This window comes from Cheilinus undulatus, linkage group 20 (genome assembly GCF_018320785.1).
Source record: "Cheilinus undulatus linkage group 20, ASM1832078v1, whole genome shotgun sequence".
Lineage (NCBI taxonomy): Eukaryota > Metazoa > Chordata > Actinopteri > Labriformes > Labridae > Cheilinus > Cheilinus undulatus.
The window spans coordinates 41,398,004-41,425,624 of NC_054884.1; the positions used below are offsets into that span (position 1 = coordinate 41,398,004).

The following is a 27,621-nucleotide window of genomic DNA, read 5'->3' on the forward strand; positions in this document are numbered from 1 at the left end:
GATGGACTACAACAACAATGGAGGCCTCTGGAGTGAGTAGATGGACTACAACAACAATGGAGGCCTCCTGAGTGAGTGGATGGACTACAACAACAATGGAGGCCTCTGGAGTGAGTAGATGGACTACAACAACAATGGAGGCCTCCTGAGTGAGTTCATGGACTACAACAACAATGGAGGCCTCCTGAGTGAGTTCATGGACTACAACAACAATGGAGGCCTCCTGAGTGAGTTCATGGACTACAACAACAATGGAGGCCTCCTGAGTGAGTAGATGGACTACAACAACAATGGAGGCCTCCTGAGTGAGTAGATGGACTACAACAACAATGGAGGCCTCTGGAGTGAGTGGATGGACTACAACAACAATGGAGGCCTCCTGAGTGAGTGGATGGACTACAACAACAATGGAGGCCTCTGGAGTGAGTAGATGGACTACAACAACAATGGAGGCCTCCTGAGTGAGTTCATGGACTACAACAACAATGGAGGCCTCCTGAGTGAGTTCATGGACTACAACAACAATGGAGGCCTCCTGAGTGAGTTCATGGACTACAACAACAATGGAGGCCTCCTGAGTGAGTTCATGGACTACAACAACAGTGAAGGCCTCTTGAGTGAGTAGATGGACTACAACAACAATGGAGGTATGTATTAAAACAGCATCTGAATTTGGGACATTTCCAAAAGAGAACCAAGGTTTTGCTTTAAGCTGATATTTTTCTTCTGAATGTGACCTGCAAGTCTGAGCCTGGAAAATCTCCAAACAAACATCCACAGGTTTTTAAACCAGCATGATCCTGGAAAGCCAGACCTTCATAGATCCTGTAAAGTCAGATCTTCATAGATCCTGTAAAGTCAGACTTTCAGAGGTCTTGGAAAAGCACGCCCTCACAAATCTTAAAACAAGGCCCTAGCACATTCTTGGAGAGCCAGCAGATCCTCATGTTCAATCTGCTCCTGGTTCCTGGAGTTCTGGTGATCCAGACCCAGCAGGTTCTGGTTCAATGTTCTCCTGATACAGCTTGTCCTGCTAAAGTTCTGGGAAGTTCTTATGGGACTGTTAAGGTCCTTGATGGTTTGGAAGGTCCTTGTAGTCCGATTTTATTGTGCTGGAAATGTTTTTAAATGTTTTTGAATGTTTTGGAAGTTCCTGGAGTAAAACATCTCATCTCATCTTGCTCAGCCTGACCCGGTTCTCTTTGTCTCGCTTCTTCAAGGAAGTGATGTAATGCTGAAAGAGGACTTCCTGTTCCTTTTTCCTGTTGAAAGCACTGAAGCGTTGGTCTCCATGGTAACGAGAACAGAATGCCTTGAAGGTAGATCTGCAGAGAACCAAAGAGAACATAAAATCCACCTCAAATACCAGTTATTTATCAATTAACAACATTAGTCATTCTGAGCCTACTGATGGGGTATCAGGATACCCAGGGGCCCAAAGCAACATTCTGTTCTGTGATATTGTTTCTCGTTTTCATGGCATGTTTAAGGCGTGTTTAAGGCATGATTCATGGCATGTTTAAGGCGTGTTCATGGTGTGTTTAAGGCGTGTTTAAGGCATGATTCATTGCATGTTTCTTGTTTTCATGGCGTGTTTAAGGCGTGTTTAAGGCATGATTCATGGCATGTTTAAGGCGTGTTCATGGTGTGTTTAAGGCGTGTTTAAGGCATGATTCATTGCATGTTTCTTGTTTTCATGGCGTGTTTAAGGCATGATTCATTGCATGTTTCTTGTTTTCATGGCGTGTTTAAGGTGTGTTTAAGGCATGATTCATTGCATGTTTCTTGTTTTCATGGCGTGTTTAAGGCGTGTTTAAGGCATGATTCATTGCATGTTTCTTGTTTTCATGGCGTGTTTAAGGCATGATTCATTGCATGTTTCTTGCTTTCATGGTGTGTTTAAGGCATGATTCATTGCATGTTTCTTGTTTTCATGGCTATTTAAGGCGTGTTTAAGGCATGATTCATTGCATGTTTCTTGCTTTCATGGCGTGTTTAAGGCGTGTTTAAGGCATGATTCATTGCATGTTTCTTGTTTTCATGGCGTGTTTAAGGCGTGTTTAAGGCATGATTCATGGCATGTTTCTTGTTTTCATGGCGTGTTTAAGGCGTGTTTAAGGCATGATTCATTGCATGTTTCTTGTTTTCATGGCATGTTTAAGGCGTGTTTAAGGCATGATTCATTGCATGTTTCTTGTTTTCATGGCGTGTTTAAGGCGTGTTTAAGGCATGATTCATGGCATGTTTAAGGCGTGTTCATGGCATGATTCATGGCATGTTTCTTGTTTTCATGGCATGTTAAAGGCGTGTTTAAGGCATGATTCATTGCATGTTTCTTGTTTTCATGGCATGTTTAAGGCGTGTTCATGGCATGATTCATGGCATGTTTCTTGTTTTCAAGGCATGCTTAAGGCATGTTTAAGACATGATTCATGGCATGTTTCTTGTTTTCATGGCATGTTAAAGGCGTGTTTAAGGCATGATTCATTGCATGTTTCTTGTTTTCATGGTGTGTTTAAGGCATGATTCATTGCATGTTTCTTGTTTTAATGGCATGTTTAAGGTGTGTTTAAGGCATGATTCATTGCATGTTTCTTGTTTTCATGGCGTGTTTAAGGCGTGTTTAAGGCATGATTCATTGCATGTTTCTTGTTTTCATGGCGTGTTTAAGGCGTGTTTAAGGCATGATTCATTGAATGTTTCTTGTTTTCATGGCGTGTTTAAGGCATGATTCATTGCATGTTTCTTGTTTTCATGGCGTGTTTAAGGCGTGTTTAAGGCATGATTCATTGCATGTTTCTTGCTTTCATGGCGTGTTTAAGGCATGATTCATTGCATGTTTCTTGTTTTCATGGCGTGTTTAAGGCGTGTTTAAGGCATGATTCATGGCATGTTTAAGGCGTGTTCATGGCATGATTCATGGCATGTTTCTTGTTTTCATGGCATGTTAAAGGCGTGTTTAAGGCATGATTCATTGCATGTTTCTTGTTTTCATGGCATGTTTAAGGCGTGTTCATGGCATGATTCATGGCATGTTTCTTGTTTTCATGGCGTGTTTAAGGCATGATTCATTGCATGTTTCTTGTTTTCATGGCATGTTTAAGGCGTGTTTAAGGCATGATTCATTGCATGTTTCTTGCTTTCATGGCGTGTTTAAGGCGTGTTTAAGGCATGATTCATTGCATGTTTCTTGTTTTCATGGCGTGTTTAAGGCGTGTTTAAGGCATGATGCATTGCATGTTTCTTGTTTTCATGGCGTGTTTAAGGCATGATTCATTGCATGTTTCTTGTTTTCATGGCATGTTTAAGGCGTGTTTAAGGCATGATTCATTGCATGTTTCTTGTTTTCATGGCATGTTAAAGGCGTGTTTAAGGCATGATTCATTGCATGTTTCTTGTTTTCATGGCATGTTTAAGGCGTGTTTAAGGCATGATTCATTGCATGTTTCTTGTTTTCATGGCATGTTTAAGGCGTGTTTAAGGCATGATTCATTGCATGTTTCTTGTTTTCATGGCATGTTAAAGGCGTGTTTAAGGCATGATTCATTGCATGTTTCTTGTTTTCATGGCATGTTTAAGGCGTGTTCATGGCATGATTCATGGCATGTTTCTTGTTTTCATGGCATGCTCAAGGCATGTTTAAGACATGATTCATGGCATGTTTCTTGTTTTCATGGCATGTTAAAGGCGTGTTTAAGGCATGATTCATTGCATGTTTCTTGTTTTCATGGTGTGTTTAAGGCATGATTCATTGCATGTTTCTTGTTTTAATGGCATGTTTAAGGTGTGTTTAAGGCATGATTCATTGCATGTTTCTTGTTTTCATGGCGTGTTTAAGGCGTGTTTAAGGCATGATTCATGGCATGTTTAAGGCGTGTTCATGGCATGATTCATGGCATGTTTCTTGTTTTCATGGCATGTTAAAGGCGTGTTTAAGGCATGATTCATTGCATGTTTCTTGTTTTCTTGGCATGTTAAAGGCGTGTTTAAGGCATGATTCATTGCATGTTTCTTGTTTTCATGGTGTGTTTAAGGCATGATTCATTGCATGTTTCTTGTTTTCATGGTGTGTTTAAGGCGTGTTTAAGGCATGATTCATTGCATGTTTCTTGTTTTCATGGTGTGTTTAAGGCATGTTTAAAACATGATTCATGGCATGTTTCTTGTTTATGGTGTGTTAATGGCATGATTCTTAGCATGTTTCTTTTTTTTCTATGGCGTGTTCATGGCATGATTCTTTGCATGTTCCTTTTTTCATGGCTTGTTAAGGCATGATTCATGACGTGTTCCTTGTTTTCATGGCGTGGGCCTAACTTGATCATTCTGGTCCTGATGATGTCACCTGATGCTCTTACCTAGTGGTGATCTTGGCCTCGTCCAGCAGCTCTTTGAAACCTTCTCTGGCTTTATGCAGTTTGTCCTTTTTCTCTTTGTACTCTTCTCGGAGCCGGCTCTTCACGAACACGTCAAACACCTGAACATGCAGACATTCAGGAGAATGAATACTCACGAAGGCAATCATGTGATTTAAGATTCAAAAAGAACTAAAGAGTCATCAATAACATCATCAGTGTTTGAACTAAACCTGTTTCCTCTGCTCTGAGGTGAGCAGCAGGTAGCGAGGGTCAAACACCATCTTATGGAGCTCCTTCTCATAGGTGGAGAATGCAGACACCTAAACACACAACCACACACACGCTTAGGAAAGTCACACATATGATTTTATGTCACTCAAATAAAACACTCTGCACCATAGGATTAAATTCTTTTAAGCCATATCCTCAAAGACGATCATCTTAAATCTGATTTATGCCAAAATTTACATCTTAAATTTAAAGGTTTTTGTTCATGTGATGAAAATTGTTGACCTACAAAACATCTCCATAGTGGCTAGGGAAAGGTGTTCTGCAGGTTCAGGTGTTACCATGATCCTTGAGTCTGAGGTCTGCCCTGGTATCCTTCGGTCTGAGGTTTGACCCTGATCTTTCAGTCTGAGGTCTGACCCTGATCCTTCAGTCTGAGGTTTTACCCTGATCTTTCAGTCTGAGGTCTGACTCTGATCCTTCAGTCTGAGGTTTGACCCTGATCTTTCAGTCTGAGGTCTGACCCTGATCCTTCAGTCTGAGGTTTGACCCTGGTATTTCAGTCTGAGGTTTGACCCTGATCCTTCAGTCTGAGGTTTGACCCTGGTATTTCAGTCTGAGGTTTGACCCTGATCTTTCAGTCTGAGGTTTGACCCTGATCCTTCAGTCTGAGGTTTGACCCTGGTATTTCAGTCTGAGGTTTGAGCCTGATCTTTCAGTCTGAGGTCTGACCCTGATCCTTCAGTCTGAGGTTTGACCCTGGTATTTCAGTCTGAGGTTTGACCCTGATCCTTTGGTCTGAGGTTTGACCCTGGTATTTCAGTCTGAGGTTTGACCCTGATCCTTTGGACTGAGGTTTGACCCTGGTATTTCAGTCTGAGGTTTGACCCTGGTATTTCAGTCTGAGGTCTGACCCTGATCCTTCAGTCTGAGGTTTGACCCTGGTATTTCAGTCTGAGGTTTGACCCTGGTATTTCAGTCTGAGGTTTGACCCTGGTATTTCAGTCTGAGGTTTGACCCTGATCCTTCAGTCTGAGGTCTGACCCTGATCCTTCAGTCTGAGGTTTGACCCTGGTATTTCAGTCTGAGGTTTGACCCTGATCCTTCAGTCTGAGGTTTGACCCTGATCCTTCAGTCTGAGGTCTGACCCTGATCCTTCAGTCTGAGGTTTGACCCTGATCCTTCAGTCTGAGGTTTGACCCTGATCCTTTGGTCTGAGGTTTGACCCTGGTATTTCAGTCTGAGGTTTGACCCTGGTATTTGAGTCTGAGGTTTGACCCTGGTATTTCAGTCTGAGGTTTGACCCTGATCCTTCAGTCTGAGGTTTGACCCTGGTATTTCAGTCTGAGGTTTGACCCTGATCCTTCAGTCTGAGGTTTGACCCTGATCCTTCAGTCTGAGGTTTGACCCTGGTATTTCAGTCTGAGGTTTGGCCCTGATCCATCAGTCTAAGGTTTGACCCTGGTATTTCAGTCTGAGGTTAGACTCTGATCCATCAGTCTGAGGACTGACCCTGATCCTTCAGTCTGAGGTTTGACCCTGGTATTTCAGTCTGAGGTTTGACCCTGATCCTTCAGTCTGAGGTTTGACCCTGGTATTTCAGTCTGAGGTTTGACCCTGATCCATCAGTCTAAGGTTTGACCCTGGTATTTCAGTCTGAGGTTTGACCCTGATCCATCAGTCTGAGGACTGACCCTGATCCTTCAGTCTGAGGTTTGACCCTGGTATTTCAGTCTGAGGTTTGACCCTGATCCTTCAGTCTGAGGTTTGACCCTGGTATTTCAGTCTGAGGTTTGACCCTGATCCATCAGTCTGAGGTTTGACCCTGATCCTTCAGTCTGAGGTTTGACCCTGGTATTTCAGTCTGAGGTTTGACCCTGGTATTTCAGTCTGAGGTTTAACCCTGATCCTTCAGTCTGAGGTTTGACCCTGGTATTTCAGTCTGAGGTTTGACCCTGGTATTTCAGTCTGAGGTTTGACCCTGATCCTTCAGTCTGAGGTTTGACCCTGGTATTTCAGTCTGAGGTTTGACCCTGATCCTTCAGTCTGAGGTTTGACCCTGGTATTTCAGTCTGAGGTTTGACCCTGATCCTTCAGTCTGAGGTTTGACCCTGGTATTTCAGTCTGAGGTTTGACCCTGATCCATCAGTCTGAGGACTGACCCTGATCCTTCAGTCTGAGGTTTGACCCTGGTATTTCAGTCTGAGGTTTGACCCTGGTATTTCAGTCTGAGGTTTGACCCTGATCCATCAGTCTGAGGACTGACCCTGATCCTTCAGTCTGAGGTTTGACCCTGGTATTTCAGTCTGAGGTTTGACCCTGATCCTTCAGTCTGAGGTTCCACGCTGACTTTTGGGTCTGAGGTTTGACCCTGATCCTCTCAGACCCTGGTCTAGGTGACTCCTCTAAGTCCTGGTCTTTTTCACTGTGCTGTCATTGATTCAGCCCCAGACGGAGGTTTGATCCTGATGAAATCTGATATATAAATGATCAGATTTGGTTTTGGATCGGTGAAAGTCTGACCCCTCTCTCCAGCATCATCTCTCTGAAATGAGCCACACGAAGGTCCAGTGGGAGGAGCTTCACTTCTTCTGGGTGAGGGACGAGAGACATCTGCTCCTCGACTCTGGAGAGAGAGAGAGAGAGAGAGAGAGAGAGAAAGAGAGAGAGAGAGAGAGAGAGAGAGAAGATTTCAGCTAATCACGGAGCTGTATACCTTAGATAGCTCAGTAAAAACAGAGAGGACAGCACAGGTACACATGAGACCAACAGCACAAAGGTAAAAACAGCAAGGGCTGAGCCAAGGCAGGAAGTTAGAAAGGACATGACACAGCGGGGAGACCTTCAAAATAAAACAGGAAGTATGAGAACTACCCAGTTTAAAAATACAGACATCTGATCAAACATACTTCATGGCGATGACATCACAAGTAAAGCATGTTTACGCCCTTCTGCTCTGTGATTGGCTCAGGTAGACTCACCTGTTTCTCTTAGAGCCATGGTAATGATGATCCTCACTGTTACCATGGAGACAGGGTGATTGACAGCTGCAGCCATCTGTCCAGAGAGGGGATAATCAATAAATCTGACTCAGACAGAGTATTAATTATTAGGGTCAATTTTAAAAATATTTATTAAAGTATTTAAAATCAGCAAGTATTGATTAAAATCTTTCATAGTCATAATATCTTGATTTTAGTATTTATTAGACATTTACTGATTGGTGGTAGTAGTAGTCGTAGTAGTAGTAGTACTAGTAGTAGTAGTAGTATTAGTAGTATTAGTACTAGTAGTCGTAGTAGTAGTATTAGTACTAGTAGTCGTAGTAGTAGTAGTACTAGTAGTAGTAGTAGTAGTAGTAGTAGTAGTAGTAGTAGTAGTATTAGTAGTATTAGTACTAGTAGTCGTAGTAGTAGTATTAGTACTAGTAGTCGTAGTAGTAGTAGTAGTAGCAGCAGTACCAGTAGCAGCAGCAGTAGTATTAGCAGCATTAGCACCAGTAGTCGTAGTAGCAGTTAGTACCAGTAGAGCAGCAGCAGTACCAGCAGCAGCAGCACCAGCAGCAGCAGCAGCAGCAGTAGCAGCAGCAGCACAGTGCCAGCAGTCCAGTAGCAGCAGCAGCAGCAGCAGCAGCAGCATTAGCAGCATTAGCACCAGTAGTCGAGTAGCAGCAGCACCAGCAGCAGCAGCACCAGCAGCAGCAGCAGCAGCAGTAGCAGCAGCAGCAGTGCCAGCAGCAGTAGCAGCACCAGCAGCAGCAGTAGTCCAGCAGCAGTAGCAGTAGCAGCACCAGCAGCAGCAGTAGCATTAGCAGCATTAGCACCATTAGTCAAGTAGTAGTAGTAATAGTAGCAGTAGTAGTAGCAGCAGCAGAAGTAGCAGTAGCAGTAGTAGCAGTAGCAGTAGCAGCAGCAGCAGTAGCAGTAGCAGTAGTAGCAGTAGCAGCAGCAGCAGTAGCAGTAGCAGAAGTAGCAGTAGCAGTAGTAGTAGCAGTAGCAGTAGCAGTAGTAGTAGCAGTAGCAGTAGTAGTAGCAGTAGCAGTAGTTGTAGCAGTAGTAGTAGCAGTAGCAGTAGCAGCAGTAGCAGTAGCAGAAGTAGCAGTAGCAGTAGTAGTAGCAGTAGCAGTAGCAGTAGCATTAGCAGCATTAGCACCAGTAGTAGCAGTAGTATTAGCACCAGTAGTCCAGCAGCAGCAGCACCAGCAGCAGTAGTAGCATAGCAGCATTAGCATAAGCAGTAGCAGCACCAGTAGCAGTAGCAGCATTAGCAGCATTAGTACCAGTAGCCCAGTAGCAGTAGCAGTATAGCACCAGTAGTCGAGTAGCAGCAGCACCAGTAGCAGTAGCAGCAGCAGTAGCATTAGCACCAGTAGTCGAGTAGCAGTAGCACCAGCAGCAGCAGCATTAGCACCAGTAGTAGCAGCAGCAGCACCAGTAGCAGCAGCAGCAGCAGCATTAGCACCAGCAGTCAGAGTAGCAGTCACACCTGCAGCAGCAGCATTAGCAGCATTAGCACCAGCAGTCCTAGCAGCAGCAGCAGCAGCAGCACCAGCAGCAGCAGCAGCACCAGCAGCAGCAGCATTAGCAGCACTAGCACCAGCAGTCACATTAGCAGCAGCAGCAGCAGCACCAGCAGCCAGCAGCAGCAGCAGCAGCACCAGCAGCAGCAGCAGCAGCAGCAGCACCAGCAGCAGCAGCAGCATTAGCAGTACTAGCAGCAGCAGTAGCAGTAGTAGCAGTAGCAGTAGTAGCAGCAGTAGCAGCAGTAGCAGTAGCAGTAGTAGTAGTAGTAGCAGTAGCAGTAGTAGCAGTAGTAGCAGTAGTAGCAGTAGTAGTAGCAGTAGTAGCAGTAGTAGCAGTAGTAGTAGTAGCAGTAGTAGTAGTAGTAGTAGTAGTAGTAGTAGTAGTACTAGTAGTATTAGTATTAGTATTAGTAGTAGTAGTAGTAGTAGTATTTCAGGCAAAGTGACAGACCTTCAGATGTGGTCCTCTTTCTCTTGTGAGGTGGATCCTCAATGATGCTGCTGATGTCTCGACCAATCAGCTCCCCTGGTCTCTCCCACACAGACAGGTGGATTGTGGGATTGAAGAAGAAGATACGGTCGTCTCCAGTCCACACCACACACCTGAAGACAGACAACAAACCTGAACACACACCTGAAGACAGACAACACACCTGAACACACACCTGAAGACAAACACACCTGAACACACACCTGAAGACAAACACACCTGAACACACACCTGAAGACAAACACACCTGAACACACACCTGAAGACAAACACACCTGAACACACACCTGAACACACACCTGAAGACAAACACACCTGAACACACACCTGAAGACAGACAACACACCTGAACACACACCTGAAGACAAACACACCTGAACACACACCTGAAGACAAACACACCTGAACACACACCTGAAGACAAACACACCTGAACACACACCTGAACACACACCTGAAGACAAACACACCTGAACACACACCTGAAGACAAACACACCTGAACACACACCTGAAGACAAACACACCTGAACACACACCTGAACACACACCTGAAGACAAACACACCTGAACACACACCTGAACACACACCTGAAGACAAACACACCTGAACACACACCTGAAGACAAACACACCTGAACACACACCTGAAGACAAACACACCTGAACACACACCTGAACACACACCTGAAGACAAACACACCTGAACACACACCTGAACACACACCTGAAGACAAACACACCTGAACACACACCTGAAGACAAACACACCTGAACACACACCTGAAGACAGACAACACACCTGAACACACACCTGAAGACAAACACACCTGAACACACACCTGAAGACAAACACACCTGAACACACACCTGAACACACACCTGAAGACAAACACACCTGAACACACACCTGAAGACAGACAACACACCTGAACACACACCTGAAGACAGACAACACACCTGAACACACACCTGAAGACAAACACACCTGAACACACACCTGAAGACAAACACACCTGAAGACAAACACACCTGAAGACAGACAACACACCTGAACACACACCTGAAGACAAACACACCTGAACACACACCTGAACACACACCTGAACACACAGCTCAATCCAGTTTTGTGCCCTTCCTTCCAACCCCCTTCCAATCAGCTGCTGCATGAGTTTAACCTCTCATCCAATCACCACTCAGCACCGTACCAAGCTTACTGTGCTAGCTTGCTAGCTAGCTTCTATTTTAGCAATAAGTTTGTTGATATAAGCGGTTACCATGGTGACCCTGGGACAGGTGTGGAGGCCACAGGTCGTTTGTCTCTGCTTCCTTCCTCAGGCTCTGCCTCCTCCTCGTCTCCTCTGTTAGCAGGCTAAACAAGGACATGGTCATAGCCAATCAGAAACTGCTAATCTGAACGTCTCCATGACAACACATCATCATCAGTCTCACCTGCTTGTTGTCGTCTGTCGCTTTCTTCATCCTCAGAGGAAACGCCGCGGGAACTCTCCCTCTACTCAGCCTCCTCCCCTCTAACAGAGACAATAAAGTAGTGCTGTTAACTGATTAAAAAATAACAACCAAGTTAAACACATCACTATGCTGTGATTAATCATGATTACGAATTAGAGGTAGTCATTTTTAGATTTTTAAACATTCTTATTATCAGGTGTTTGTTTTCATTATTTCAACTTTATGTACAGCTCTATGAAAGCGTTCTTTTAACCAAAAAATCTGTTACTTTTATTATTATAGCATCTTTGCTAACATTAGCACCATTAGCTATCATGGATTGATCCTGTGTTGTTGTTAGCATCTTTGCTAACATTAGCACCGTTAGCTATCATGGCTTGATCCCGTGTTGTTGTTAGCGTCTTTGCTATCATTAGCAACATTAGCTATAATAGCTTGATCCTGTGTTGTTGATAACATCCATGCTAACATTAGCAACATTAGCTATCATGGCTTGATCCTGTGTTGTTGTTAGCATCTTTGCTAACATTAGCAACATTAGCTATCATGGATTGATGATGTGTTGTTGTTAACATCTTTGCTAACATTAGCAACATTAGCTATCATGGCTTGATCCTGTGTTGTTGTTAGCGTCTTTGCTAACATTAGCAACATTAGCTATCATGGCTTGGTCCTGTGTTGTTGTTAACGTCTTTGCTAACATTAGCAACATTAGCTATCATGGCTTGAGCCCATGTTGTTGTTAGCATCATTGCTAACATTAGCAACATTAGCTATCATGGCTTGATCCTGTGTTGTTGTTAGCATCTTTGCTAACATTAGCAACATTAGCTATCATGGCTTGATCCTGTGTTGTTGTTAGCATCTTTGCTAACATTAGCAACATTAGCTATCATGGCTTGATCCTGTGTTGTTGTTAGCATTTTTGCTAACAATAGCAACATTAGCTATCATGGCTTGATCCTGTGTTGTTGTTAGCATCTTTGCTAACATTAGCAACATTAGCTATCATGGCTTGATCCTGTGTTGTTGTTAGCATTTTTGCTAACAATAGCAACATTAGCTATCATGGCTTGATCCTGTGTTGTTGTTAGCATCTTTGCTAACATTAGCAACATTAGCTATCATGGCTTGATCCTGTGTTGTTGTTAGCATTTTTGCTAACAATAGCAACATTAGCTATCATGGCTTGATCCTGTGGTGTTGTTAGCATTTTTGCTAACAATAGCAACATTAGCTATCATGGCTTGATCCTGTGTTGTTGTTAGCATCTTTGCTAACATTAGCACCATTAGCTATCATGGATTGATCCTGTGTTGTTGTTAGCATCTTTGCTAACATTAGCAACATTAGCTATCATGGCTTGATCCTGTGTTGTTGTTAGCATTTTTGCTAACATTAGCAACATTAGCTATCATGGCTTGATCCTGTGTTGTTGTTAGCATCTTTGCTAACATTAGCAACATTAGCTATCATGGCTTGATCCTGTGTTGTTGTTAGCATCTTTGCTAACAATAGCAACATTAGCTATCATGGCTTGATCCTGTGTTGTTGTTAGCATCTTTGCTAACAATAGCAACATTAGCTATCATGGCTGGATCCTGTGTTGTTGTTAGCATCTTTGCTAACATTAGCAAACTTAGCTATCATGGCTTGATCCTGTGTTGTTGTTAGCATCTTTGCTAACATTAGCAACATTAGCTATCATGGCTTGATCCTGTGTTGTTGTTAGCATTTTTGCTAACAATAGCAACATTAGCTATCATGGCTTGATCCTGTGTTGTTGTTAGCATCTTTGCTAACATTAGCAACATTAGCTATCATGGCTTGATCCTGTGTTGTTGTTAGCATTTTTGCTAACAATAGCAACATTAGCTATCATGGCTTGATCCTGTGTTGTTGTTAGCATCTTTGCTAACATTAGCAACATTAGCTATCATGGATTGATCCTGTGTTGTTGTTAGCATCTTTGCTAACATTAGCAACATTAGCTATCATGGCTTGATCCCGGGTTGTTTTTAGCATTTGTGCTAACATCAGCAACATTAGCTATCATGGATTGATGATGTGTTGTTGTTAACATCTAAGCTAACATTAGCAACATTAGCTATCATTGCTTGATCCCGTGTTGTTGATAACATCCATGCTAACATTAGCACCATTAGGTATAATGGCTTGATCCCGTGTTGTTGTTAGCGTCTTTGCTAACATTAGCAACATTAGCTATCATGGCTTGATCCTGTGTTGTTGTTAGCGTCTTTGCTAACATTAGCAACATTAGCTATCATGGCTTGATCTTGTGTTGTTAACATCTAAGCTAACATTAGCAACATTAGCTATCATGGATTGATGATGTGTTGTTGTTAACATCTAAGCTAACATTAGCAACATTAGCTTTCAATGCTTGATCCCGTGTTGTTGTTAGTGTCTTTGCTAACATTAGCAACATTAGCTATCATGGCTTGATCCTGTGTTGTTGTTAGCATCTTTACTAACATTAGCAACATTAGCTATCATGGCTTGATCCTGTGTTGTTGTTAGCATCTTTACTAACATTAGCAACATTAGCTATCATGGCTTGATCCTGTGTTGTTGTTAGCATCTTTGCTAACAATAGCAACATTAGCTATCATGGCTTGATCCTGTGTTGTTGTTAGCATCTTTGCTAACAATAGCAACATTAGCTATCATGGCTTGATCCTGTGTTGTTGTTAGCATCTTTGCTAACAATAGCAACATTAGCTATCATGGCTGGATCCTGTGTTGTTGTTAGCATCTTTGCTAACATTAGCAAACTTAGCTATCATGGCTTGATCCTGTGTTGTTGTTAGCATCTTTGCTAACATTAGCAACATTAGCTATCATGGCTTGATCCTGTGTTGTTGTTAGCATTTTTGCTAACAATAGCAACATTAGCTATCATGGCTTGATCCTGTGTTGTTGTTAGCATCTTTGCTAACATTAGCAACATTAGCTATCATGGCTTGATCCTGTGTTGTTGTTAGCATTTTTGCTAACAATAGCAACATTAGCTATCATGGCTTGATCCTGTGTTGTTGTTAGCATCTTTGCTAACATTAGCAACATTAGCTATCATGGCTTGATCCTGTGTTGTTGTTAGCATTTTTGCTAACAATAGCAACATTAGCTATCATGGCTTGATCCTGTGGTGTTGTTAGCATTTTTGCTAACAATAGCAACATTAGCTATCATGGCTTGATCCTGTGTTGTTGTTAGCATCTTTGCTAACATTAGCACCATTAGCTATCATGGATTGATCCTGTGTTGTTGTTAGCATCTTTGCTAACATTAGCAACATTAGCTATCATGGCTTGATCCTGTGTTGTTGTTAGCATTTTTGCTAACATTAGCAACATTAGCTATCATGGCTTGATCCTGTGTTGTTGTTAGCATCTTTGCTAACATTAGCAACATTAGCTATCATGGCTTGATCCTGTGTTGTTGTTAGCATCTTTGCTAACAATAGCAACATTAGCTATCATGGCTTGATCCTGTGTTGTTGTTAGCATCTTTGCTAACAATAGCAACATTAGCTATCATGGCTTGATCCTGTGTTGTTGTTAGCATCTTTGCTAACAATAGCAACATTAGCTATCATGGCTGGATCCTGTGTTGTTGTTAGCATCTTTGCTAACATTAGCAAACTTAGCTATCATGGCTTGATCCTGTGTTGTTGTTAGCATCTTTGCTAACATTAGCAACATTAGCTATCATGGCTTGATCCTGTGTTGTTGTTAGCATTTTTGCTAACAATAGCAACATTAGCTATCATGGCTTGATCCTGTGTTGTTGTTAGCATCTTTGCTAACATTAGCAACATTAGCTATCATGGCTTGATCCTGTGTTGTTGTTAGCATTTTTGCTAACAATAGCAACATTAGCTATCATGGCTTGATCCTGTGTTGTTGTTAGCATTTTTGCTAACAATAGCAACATTAGCTATCATGGCTTGATCCTGTGTTGTTGTTAGCATCTTTGCTAACATTAGCACCATTAGCTATCATGGATTGATCCTGTGTTGTTGTTAGCATCTTTGCTAACATTAGCAACATTAGCTATCATGGCTTGATCCTGTGTTGTTGTTAGCATTTTTGCTAACATTAGCAACATTAGCTATCATGGATTGATCCTGTGTTGTTGTTAGCATCTTTGCTAACATTAGCAACATTAGCTATCATGGCTTGATCCTGTGTTGTTGTTAGCATTTTTGCTAACATTAGCAACATTAGCTATCATGGCTTGATCCTGTGTTGTTGTTAGCATCTTTACTAACATTAGCAACATTAGCTATCATGGCTTGATCCTGTGTTGTTGTTAGCATCTTTGCTAACATTAGCTTTGAAGTCTGTACACACAACTTTTGATTCATCCAGACTTCCATTAGGGAGCTTTTAAAATCTGAAGTTGACGTGCAGCAGACCTGGGTTTGTCTCTCACTCATCATTGCTGGCTGCCTTTGACCGGCCTTTAACTTTTCACTCAAGGGACGTAAACATCAGTGTAGGAGGACTACGGGAGGAAGTTGTGGCCAGTCTTAGTCATATTATTAAATTGCACTATTATTTTTTTTTACACGTTAAGGTTTCCTGATTAATCATAAGCACTAAAATCAGAAGGCCTAAAAAAAACACAATTATTATTAACAATAAAAAAAAACAATAATTATAAAATAATAATAATTATAATATCAATAATAATAATGTAAAAATATCCTATGGACCATAAATATGTATTGAAACATCAGTCACAGAAGTGTTTGAAACCCTCATAAACCCATGACAGCTTGGCTTTGACCCCAGATCATCTCTCTGATTTAAATTCAACATTTCTGTGACAGGAAGAACATTCATTCAGAGACTAGGAAAGAACTGACAGAAAACGTGAGGGATGGATGGTTCCTCAGGATAAGTTTGATCCTCTTAGAGATGACGTGGTTACAGCAGACACATGGTCATGTGACCATGATGCCAGAAACATCAGAGCTAACATGTTGAAGTCAGATCACAGTCTTTCTCAGCAGAATTTTAAGATGCTTGAATTTCAATGTTTCCTCTGATCCAAAAATCCCTCTCATAGATCTGTTCTGTGGAATCAGATTAGAACTGCAGGAAAAAGACCTGTTGAGGACTCTTTGAGGGCATTCAGACATCACAGAGTTCAAAAGGTGAAAGGAACAGAGAGATCTGATTCAAAACACATGAAGGGCTTTACTGCGAGAGTAGTTGGTGAGCAGAGAGAGCCTGGATGAGAACGTGGAGGAGAAGAACGGTGGACGAACGTCCTTCATCATCTGAAACAGAGAGACAGAGATGGTTATTACTGAGAGACAGACCCCAACCTTGATGGACAGACAGAAGGACTCACCTGTGCAGGTAAGACAGGCCATGTGTCCATGCAGATGACAGAGGGAGGGACAGGCAGGCAGGGAGAGTGCTGAGGGACAGACAGGAAGACAGGTTACTGCCACACACCTGTGTGTGGACCAGGACCACAGTCACAGCAGGCACAGTGACAACATTACTGATCCAATCAGGTTATTGAAGTAATGTTTGAAAATGATATGAATAATAATAAAGTAATAAAATGATAATAATAATAATAATAATACAAAATAATAAAAATAATTTAAAATAATAATAATAATAATAAAATAGAAATAATTCAAAATAATAATAATAATAACAATAACAATAATAATTAAAAAAATAATAATAACAAAAACAACAACAATAATAATAATAATAATAATAATAATACAAAATAATAAAAATAATTTAAAATAATAATAATAATAATAATAATAATAATAAAATAGAAATAATTCAAAACAATAATAATAATAAATAACAATAATAATAATAATAGAAATAATTTGAAATAATAACAATAATAATAATAATAAAATAATTTAAAATCATCATCATCATCATCACCATAATAATAATAATAACAAATAATACAAAACAATAAAAACAATTTAAAATAATAACAATAATAATAATAATAATAATAATAATAATAATAATAATTAAATATAATAATAACAATAATAATAAATAATTAAGACTGACACAAAAAAATTAATAATAATAATAATACTAATAATAACAATACTTCCACTACTACTACTAATAATAGTAATCTTTTCAACCTGTCTGATTAGGGAACATTTCTGTTCCAGGCTGCTGATTGGCTGTAACCGAACTCTCTGCAGTCCAGAGGGAAGAACGACAGGCCAAGCCTTCTTGTCTCTTTGTAAGTGAAGTCCCGCCCACTCAGGGTAACCTCCACCTATAACATCATCAACGTTTTAATGAGAGTTATCAGTGATGCAAGCAGAGATGACCGTAAGACTGGCCACCATGCTCATTCACAATCAAAGGTCAAAGGTCAGCAGAGGTAGAAAAAGTACTCGGCTATCAAACTCAAGGAAAAGCAGAGTAACTTTGGTTAGAATGAACTAAAGTAGAAGTCGAGGTACTGCTCCATAAATCTACCCAAGTAAAATTAAAATGTAAGTCTTTAAAAATGGAGCTATGGAGCTCAGGCACTGTTAATGAAGTTGTTGCAAGGAATTATGGGTCATGTTTTCTCATTCCTGGTCTAGAGTCTCCGAAAGGAGAAAATAGAGGAAGTGACGCTCCTGTCCTGACCTTCTATGGTCTAAACTGGTCATGAGTCACTAAAGAACCTTCTAGAACCAAGGAAGGGTTCTAACAGGGTAACCCTCCTCCACAGTGATTTCCTGCAGTAGCTGGTTCTCACCAGCAGATGGCGTCATGTGTCACGATGAGATAGTTGTGATCTCTTCTTCTTCTTCCTCTGCTGACAGGTTCAATCAGTGTCACAATAAAACTCACCACAGGCTCTGGGAGAGAGACTCCGTTCACTTCAAAATAAGAGCCTGACTGCTTATTTCAACAAAATAAAAGCCTCTCTGCTTCTTTAACTCCAAAATAAAAGCCTCTCTGCTTCTTTAACTCCAAAATAAGAGCCTGACTGCTTATTTCAACAAAATAAAAGCCTCTCTGCTTCTTAAACTCCAAAATAAAAGCCTGACTGCTTATTTTCTACAAAATAAAAGCCTCTCTGCTTCTTTAACTCCAAAATAAGAGCCTGACTGCTTATTTTCTACAAAATAAAAGCCTCTCTGCTTCTTTAACTCCAAAATAAGAGCCTGACTGCTTATTTCAACAAAATAAAAGCCTCTCTGCTTCTTAAACTCCAAAATAAAAGCCTCTCTGCTTCTTTAACTCCAAAATAAGAGCCTGACTGCTTATTTTCTACAAAATAAAAGCCTCTCTGCTTCTTTAACTCCAAAATAAAAGCCTCTCTGCTTCTTTAACTCCAAAATAAAAGCCTCTCTGCTTCTTTAACTCCAAAATAAGAGCTTGACTGCTTATTTTCTACAAAATAAAAGCCTCTCTGCTTCTTTAACTCCAAAATAAGAGCTTGACTGCTTATTTTCTACAAAATAAAAGCTTCTCTGCTTCTTTAACTCCAAAATAAAAGCCTCTCTGCTTCTTTAACTCCAAAATAAGAGCCTGACTGCTTATTTTCTACAAAATAAAAGCCTCTCTGCTTCTTTAACTCCAAAATAAAAGCCTCTCTGCTTCTTTAACTCCAAAATAAAAGCCTCTCTGCTTCTTTAACTCCAAAATAAGAGCTTGACTGCTTATTTTCTACAAAATAAAAGCCTCTCTGCTTCTTTAACTCCAAAATAAGAGCCTGACTGCTTATTTCTACAAAATAAAAGCCTCTCTGCTTCTTTAACTCCAAAATAAGAGCCTTTCCATTACTGATTAACCCAATAAGGTGTAAAATGCTCCTCCAGCTGTCTTTAATCAGTACCACTTACTTTTCCAACCTTTTGTTTCCCCGTCCCTGCTTGTTTTTAGATGTGTTGCTGCCATCAAATTGAAATCCAGAGTAAACATGGACATATTTAACGGAGTTTCTAAATTGGCGGACCTAAACACATCGCTGTGACATCATCAGTCCTAAAATACGGCCTGAACCCAGGTGCATTATGGGACATGTAGGAGACATTATCATCCTCAGACACACGGCCCACCTGACAGCCCAGGATTGACAGCCTGATGGTTACCATGACAACCAGAGAGATTTTAACAAAGTCAGCTATACGTCATCATGGGAAAAAACAGACACCTCTCTCTGTCGCTCGCCTGCTTTAAGACGGCTATAAAAGGACTCATCTGCATCTCAATGTGTGTGTGTGAGTGTGTAAGTGTGTGTTAGTCAAAGCCTCCCTCTCTCTCCTCTACTCCTCTCCTTCCCTCACCCTCCTCTCCTTCTCTCCCTCTGTCTCAGACCCTTTTGAAGTCCCAGTCTAATTTCCTAAAATCTCCGTCCTCTCTCTCACTGACTGACGTCCAATCGTAGGCAAACAGAAACCTGTCTGAGGTTGCCAAGGAAACAAAGAGTTGTCACCAGCAGCATCACCTGGTAACCATGGAGATAAACAGCAGATAAATATTACACAGTTCCATGGTTTCTGGAGAAAAACAGTTCATCTTCTCCATGAGAGCTGGCTTCCATCAGTGATTGCATGAGGTAGGTTTATGGTCCTGATGTAGACACAGATGCCCCCATTTATAAAATTGGAACAAAATCCAGATCAGACTTAGGTGTAGGCAAAATCTAGACAAGGTCCAAGTGGGATTAAAAAAAAAAATACCTATCTGACAAATCACATAGTACTGCTGATAAATGGAGTCATCAGTGATAGAGTGAAGGTTAAACAGTGGAGTCATCAGTGATAGAGTGATGGTTAAACAGTGGAGTCATCAGTGATAGAGTGATGGTTAAACAGTGGAGTCATCAGTGATAGAGTGATGGTTAAACAGTGGAGTCATCAGTGATAGAGTGATGGTTTAACAGTGGAGTCATCAGTGATAGAGTGAAGGTTAAACAGTGGAGTCATCAGTGATAGAGTGATGGTTAAACAGTGGAGTCATCAGTGATAGAGTGAAGGTTTAACAGTGGAGTCATCAGTGATAGAGTGAAGGTTAAACAGTGGAGTCATCAGTGATAGAGTGATGGTTTAACAGTGGAGTCATCAGTGATAGAGTGATGGTTAAACAGTGGAGTCATCAGTGATAGAGTGATGGTTAAACAGTGGAGTCATCAGTGATAGATTGATGGTTAAACAGTGGAGTCATCAGTGATAGAGTGAAGGTTTAACAATGGAGTCATCAGTTATAGAGTGATGGTTAAACAGTGGAGTCATCAGTGATAGAGTGATGGTTAAACAGTGGAGTCATCAGTGATAGAGTGAAGGTTTAACAGTGGAGTCATCAGTGATAGAGTGATGGTTAAACAGTGGAGTCATCAGTGATAGAGTGATGGTTTAACAGTGGAGTCATCAGTTATAGAGTGATGGTTAAACAGTGGAGTCATCAGTGATAGAGTGATGGTTAAACAGTGGAGTCATCAGTGATAGAGTGACGGTTTAACAGTGGAGTCATCAGTGATAGAGTTATGGTTTAACAGTGGAGTCATCAGTGATAGAGTGATGGTTAAACAGTGGAGTCATCAGTAGTCATCAGTGATAGAGTTATGGTTTAACAGTGGAGTCATCAGTGATAGAGTGATGGTTAAACAGTGGAGTCATCAGTGATAGAGTGATGGTTTAACAGTGGAGTCATCAGTGATAGAGTGATGGTTAAACAGTGGAGTCATCAGTGATAGAGTGAAGGTTTAACAGTGGAGTCATCAGTGATAGAGTGATGGTTAAACAGTGGAGTCATCAGTGATAGAGTGATGGTTAAACAGTGGAGTCATCAGTGATAGAGTGAAGGTTTAACAGTGGAGTCATCAGTGATAGAGTGAAGGTTAAACAGTGGAGTCATCAGTGATAGAGTGATGGTTTAACAGTGGAGTCATCAGTGATAGAGTGATGGTTAAACAGTGGAGTCATCAGTGATAGAGTGATGGTTTAACAGTGGAGTCATCAGTGATAGAGTGATGGTTAAACAGTGGAGTCATCAGTGATAGAGTGAAGGTTTAACAATGGAGTCATCAGTTTTATTGAGATGGAGTAACAGTGTAGTCATCAGTTATAGAGTGATGTTTAAACAGTGGAGTCATCAGTGATAGAGTGAGGTTTAACAGTGGAGTCATCAGTGATAGAGTGACGGTTTAACAGTGGAGTCATCAGTGATAGAGTGATGGTTTAACAGTGGAGTCATCAGTTATAGAGTGATGGTTAAACAGTGGAGTCATCAGTGATAGAGTGATGGTTAAACAGTGGAGTCATCAGTGATAGAGTGACGGTTTAACAGTGGAGTCATCAGTGATAGAGTTATGGTTTAACAGTGGAGTCATCAGTGATAGAGTGATGGTTAAACAGTGGAGTCATCAGTAGTCATCAGTGATAGAGTTATGGTTTAACAGTGGAGTCATCAGTGATAGAGTGATGGTTAAACAGTGGAGTCATCAGTGATAGAGTGATGGTTTAACAGTGGAGTCATCAGTGATAGAGTGATGGTTAAACAGTGGAGTCATCAGTGATAGAGTGATGGTTTAACAGTGGAGTCATCAGTGATAGAGTGATGGTTAAACAGTGGAGTCATCAGTGATAGAGTGAAGGTTAAACAGTGGAGTCATCAGTGATAGAGTGATGGTTAAACAGTGGAGTCATCAGTGATAGAGTGATGGTTAAACAGTGGAGTCATCAGTGATAGAGTGATGGTTTAACAGTGGAGTCATCAGTGATAGAGTGAAGGTTAAACAGTGGAGTCATCAGTGATAGAGTGAAGGTTTAACAGTGGAGTCATCAGTGATAGAGTGAAGGTTAAACAGTGGAGTCATCAGTGATAGAGTGAAGGTTTAACAGTGGAGTCATCAGTTATAGAGTGATGGTTAAACAGTGGAGTCATCAGTGATAGAGTGATGGTTAAACAGTGGAGTCATCAGTGATAGAGTGATGGTTTAACAGTGGAGTCATCAGTGATAGAGTTATGGTTTAACAGTGGAGTCATCAGTGATAGAGTGATGGTTTAACAGTGGAGTCATCAGTTATAGAGTGATGGTTAAACAGTGGAGTCATCAGTGATAGAGTGATGGTTAAACAGTGGAGTCATCAGTGATAGAGTGACGGTTTAACAGTGGAGTCATCAGTGATAGAGTTATGGTTTAACAGTGGAGTCATCAGTGATAGAGTGATGGTTAAACAGTGGAGTCATCAGTAGTCATCAGTGATAGAGTTATGGTTTAACAGTGGAGTCATCAGTGATAGAGTGATGGTTAAACAGTGGAGTCATCAGTGATAGAGTGATGGTTTAACAGTGGAGTCATCAGTGATAGAGTGATGGTTAAACAGCTGGAGTCATCAGTGATGAGAGTGATGGTTTATGAATCAGCTTTTTCCCCAGTGATAGAGTGATGGTTAAACAGTGGAGTCATCAGTGATAGAGTGAAGGTTAAACAGTGGAGTCATCAGTGATAGAGTGATGGTTAAACAGTGGAGTCATCAGTGATAGAGTGATGGTTAAACAGTGGAGTCATCAGTGATAGAGTGATGGTTTAACAGTGGAGTCATCAGTGATAGAGTGAAGGTTAAACAGTGGAGTCATCAGTGATAGAGTGAAGGTTTAACAGTGGAGTCATCAGTGATAGAGTGAAGGTTAAACAGTGGAGTCATCAGTTATAGAGTGAAGGTTAAACAGTGGAGTCATCAGTGATAGAGTGATGGTTAAACAGTGGAGTCATCAGTGATAGAGTGATGGTTTAACAGTGGAGTCATCAGTGATAGAGTGATGGTTTAACAGTGGAGTCATCAGTGATAGAGTGATGGTTTAACAGTGGAGTCATCAGTGATAGAGTGATGGTTAAACAGTGGAGTCATCAGTGATAGAGTGAAGGTTTAACAGTGGAGTCATCAGTGATAGAGTGAAGGTTAAACAGTGGAGTCATCAGTGATAGAGTGAAGGTTTAACAGTGGAGTCATCAGTTATAGAGTGATGGTTAAACAGTGGAGTCATCAGTGATAGAGTGATGGTTAAACAGTTTAGTCATCAGCTGTAGGAGAGCAGACTCAGACTCGTAAACACGCTTGGTTTATCAGCAGCATCTCCAGGGGAATTCTCTTATTAGTCCATCACTGCTGCAGGCTGAGAGAACAGAGAGAGAGACAGAGAGAGATAGGAGGAAACAGCTGATGAAGCGTGGGGGGGGGGCATGAGGAGTTTGTATTTTTTTATGAATCAGCTTTTTCCCCCAAACTTCACCTTATGAATGATTCATGCTACAGATTTCTGAGAGAGTGAGGGTTAGGAGTTAGGGTTATCATCCATATTCTTGGTCTCTGTCACCTGTCCTCTATGATGGACAAAGACTCCCACCCCCCCAACACACACTGACTGCACCAAGGAGCTCCATCAGTGACAGGATGCTCCACTAGAGGTGTGTGAAGGAGAGGAATGAAAGGTCTTCCTGTCAGGCTCCACAACAAAAACTGCTCCAACTAATCCCTGTGTAATAAACCATATTTATAAGTATAATCTGCACATGTCTGTTAATAGATATTTTATATGGATTATGTGAAGAGCTGCTGGTGGTGGCTGACATTGAGTCTGATTGGCTAAATGACCATCAGGGTCAGCGCTCAGCTGACTGGAGAAAAAAGGTAAATTAACCTCTAATGAAGCCTTAACGAGAGGAGATAAGTTAACGAGGGACTGTTAAAGAAGTTTTATTTTCAGAGTTAAAAATTAAAAATTTACCACTACAGCACTTTTACCTTTTCTCTCATCATTTATTCAACTTTAACCTTTATTTATTCATCACAGACGAACACAGACACACACTCTAGTCACAACTACACAAACTAACACACACTACACAAAAGTACACACTAATGAACACTAACACACTCTAGACAAAAGTACACACTAATCAACACTAACACACTCTAGTCACAAGTGCACACTAATCAACACTAACACACTCTAGTCACAAGTACACACTAATCAACACTAACACACTCTAGACAAAAGTGCACACTAATCAACACTAACACACTCTAGTCACAAGTACACACTAATGAACACTAACACACTCTAGACAAAAGTACACACTAATCAACACTAACACACTCTAGTCACAAGTACACACTAATCAACACTAACACACTCTAGACAAAAGTGCACACTAATCAACACTAACACACTCTAGTCACAAGTACACACTAATCAACACTAACACACTCTAGTCACAAATACACACTAATCAACACTAACACACTCTAGACACAAATACACACTAATCAACACTAACACACTCTAGTCACAAATACACACTAATCAACACTAACACACTCTAGACACAAGTACACACTAATCAACACTAACACACTCTAGTCACAAATACACACTAATCAACACTAACACACTCTAGACACAAATACACACTAATCAACACTAACACACTCTAGTCACAAATACACACTAATCAACACTAACACACTCTAGACACAAATACACACTAATCAACACTAACACACTCTAGTCACAAATACACACTAATCAACACTAACACACTCTAGACACAAGTACACACTAATCAACACTAACACACTCTAGACACAAGTACACACTAATCAACACTAACACACTCTAGTCACAAGTACACACTAATCAACACTAACACACTCTAGACACAAGTACACACTAATCAACACTAACACACTCTAGTCACAAGTACACACTAATCAACACTAACACACTCTAGTCACAAGTACACACTAATCAACACTAACACACTCTAGATACAACTACACACTAGACAGTGTGTTCTTATTGTGTATTTTAGTATGTACTTAGTGTATTCTTATTGTGTTTTTTTAATGTGTACTTGTTGTGTATTTTGTGTATTTTTGTGTATACTTAATGTGTACTTTTTGTGTATTGATGTGTGTATTTTAGTGTTTGTGTGTATTAGTTCTGCAGTCTCTCCAGTCAGACCCACAGGTGTTCCAGTCAGACCAACAGGTGTTCCAGTCAGACCAACAGGTGTTCCAGTCAGACCCACAGGTGTTCCAGTCAGACCTACAGGTGTTCCAGTCAGAACCACAGGTGTTCCAGTCAGACCCACAGGTGTTCCAGTCAGACCTACAGGTGTTCCAGTCAGACCCACAGGTGTTCCAGTCAGACCTACAGGTGTTCCAGTCAGACCTACAGGTGTTCCAGTCAGACCCACAGGTGTTCCAGTCAGACCTACAGGTGTTCCAGTCAGACCCACAGGTGTTCCAGTCAGACCCACAGGTGTTCCAGTCAGACCCACAGGTGTTCCAGTCAGACCCACAGGTGTTCCAGTCAGACCTACAGGTGTTCCAGTCAGACCCACAGGTGTTCCAGTCAGACCCACAGGTGTTCCAGTCAGACCCACAGGTGTTCCAGTCAGACTGGAATCTATAAAAATGTGATTTATCAGAGTGAATTCATGCTTTAATAAAGGAGGTGCTGACTGTTTCCCATAGGGCCTGGTAGGCTTGCATGGATTAACCTTAGTAATTATATTTACTCAGGTATCTCTGTCTGATAGAGGACTTTTAAGAAAATAAAGATCGGTTCTATCCTTGTTTTAGTGGATGGCTCTTGTTTAATCGTGGCCTCATTAACCCGACACATCCCTGCAGCAGAGGAGCAGAGGATTGTGGGAAGGAGACGTACACACTTACAGTTCCAGGATAATGAAAGAGCACAAACACGGCGGTGTAACGAGCTACTTCACATGTGAGACAAGCTGCTGAATCATTAATCAGAGAATTAGCATGAGGGGGAGCCTGATCCACTTTAAAGGGTTAATGAAATAAAGAGTATCAATACAGCGCTGATCCAGTCTTTGATGTTGGAGCGGGATTGATGAAAGATTAAAAATCAGACGTCTTCTCTGATTGTCTCTGATTTCAGCCTTCTTCTTCTTCTTCTGTGGTGCTGCGGCTCCCTGCTGCTGTTCTACATTCAGCCCGTGTTTGTGCTGCTGTTTGTCGGTTTATTTTCAGTAATTACACGCTGAGCTACAGATTTGTCTCGCTGCTGCAGGATTCAAACCAAGCGGCTGCTGCAGAACGTCAGCAGCATGAAATCAGAGCAGCTGGATTTAAATTAGAACGATAGAAAATAAACCAGAGAGGCAACTTTTACCTCAGCTCCTCCGTAATATCAGACAATAATATCTCTATAAAAAACACACTAAATCTCAGCTTAATGTCATATAAATAGCATAAAAGGCATAAAAATTGCTAAAAAGCATAAAAATGGTTGAAAATTCCATAAAAGCTGTGCAAAAGAGTGCAATACCTGATTAGTGAAAAATGTAAAAACAAACATTTAAAAAGAGAGCCATGTAGAATTCTGTCTCCAGATTTACACTAAAGCACATTGTTTTATAAAATTGTTCAGATGAGTGCTTTAAAAATGATAAATTAAAGCCACTTGTATGTGTTGATGCGTGACGTGTGTGTCTGAATGACTCCCAGGTTGCTATGGTGATTGAAGCCTGTATGACATCATAGCTGTCAGTCACAGCTGAGATCAAAGCTAATTAGCCACACCTGTGAAAGCCTCTGTTGAAAACAGCTCAGAAAACTGAGTTGAGTGGCCAGAACATGCACTCAAACAAAGTCCATTTAAGCTATACTTGTGAAAGCTAGCAGAAAACCAACGGTATCGTGAGATCCAGCAGAAGTTGCTGAACGCGATGATATATATTTTATGTGTGGGAAACAAAAAATCATGCTTCAAGAGCGAGTTAAAAAAAAGTGGTTCTGAAAGCTCGCATTCAGGGATCTGCGTTCAGCAATAGCATTGCCGCAGATGAACAACAGAGAGGGTGTAGGTCACGCTTTGAAGCTCACTGTGCCAAAACCGTTGATCCTTTTGACCTCAAATATTTTTTGTGAGCAAGAGGAGATGTGTGGTTATGTTTCACTGTTTAAATTATTTCTCTGGAGCAAATATTTTGTTCAGGAGAGCAGTTTGTTCAGAAGTTCTGTCTCTTCTCACAACTCTTCTCCCGCACTCTAGCGATGATGTCATCACTCAGAGTCTCTTCATCTACTCCTTTGTAAAACGTCTGAGAGAGCCAAAAGCTTCATAAAGTTTGATCAGCAAAAAGCAAAATAGTTTATAAAGTATAAATAGTATTAAAAAGTATAAAAAATAGCTGAAAAGAGTACAAGAAGTGGAAGAGTATGATAGTAGAAAAGTGAAAATAGCCCAAAGAATGCCAAAGGTATGAGGAGTTGGAAAAAAGTGAAGATTTGTGAAATGTTGCCATCTGTTTAACATTGTTAAACAAAGTTAATTATTTAAAAAGTTATAAAAGTTAGAAATGAGAAAAGTCATAGCAGTCGAATGACGAAGAAACATATTTCTTTAAAGTTTGAACGGTGTCAATACAACAAAATATGAAAGAGGAGATAACAGAAGAAAAGTAAGATGGCATGCGCAAATATCAACAGTGTGGATGCTTACTCAGCATCCCCACTAAATACCTTTATAATAAATC

General features: G+C 40.9%; 1 protein-coding gene across 1 annotated transcript in view; it reads right to left on the reverse strand.

The window, feature by feature from the left end:
- Positions 1-915: 915 nt before the first annotated feature.
- LOC121528849 (transcription elongation regulator 1-like protein) overlaps positions 916-27,621 on the reverse strand; it is a 42,705-nt gene continuing 15,999 nt past the window's right edge. Inside the window, exons 5-15 of the mRNA XM_041816481.1 lie at positions 17,240-17,379; positions 16,453-16,521; positions 16,300-16,378; positions 11,047-11,126; positions 10,872-10,966; positions 9,557-9,708; positions 7,565-7,640; positions 7,107-7,209; positions 4,586-4,675; positions 4,356-4,474; positions 916-1,325 (exon numbers count right to left, since the gene is read on the reverse strand). Of these exons, the coding sequence (XP_041672415.1) occupies positions 1,169-1,325; positions 4,356-4,474; positions 4,586-4,675; positions 7,107-7,209; positions 7,565-7,640; positions 9,557-9,708; positions 10,872-10,966; positions 11,047-11,126; positions 16,300-16,378; positions 16,453-16,482 (981 nt within the window). The 5' untranslated portion in view covers positions 16,483-16,521; positions 17,240-17,379 and the 3' untranslated portion in view covers positions 916-1,168. The remainder of the gene's footprint in view (positions 1,326-4,355; positions 4,475-4,585; positions 4,676-7,106; positions 7,210-7,564; positions 7,641-9,556; positions 9,709-10,871; positions 10,967-11,046; positions 11,127-16,299; positions 16,379-16,452; positions 16,522-17,239; positions 17,380-27,621) is intronic.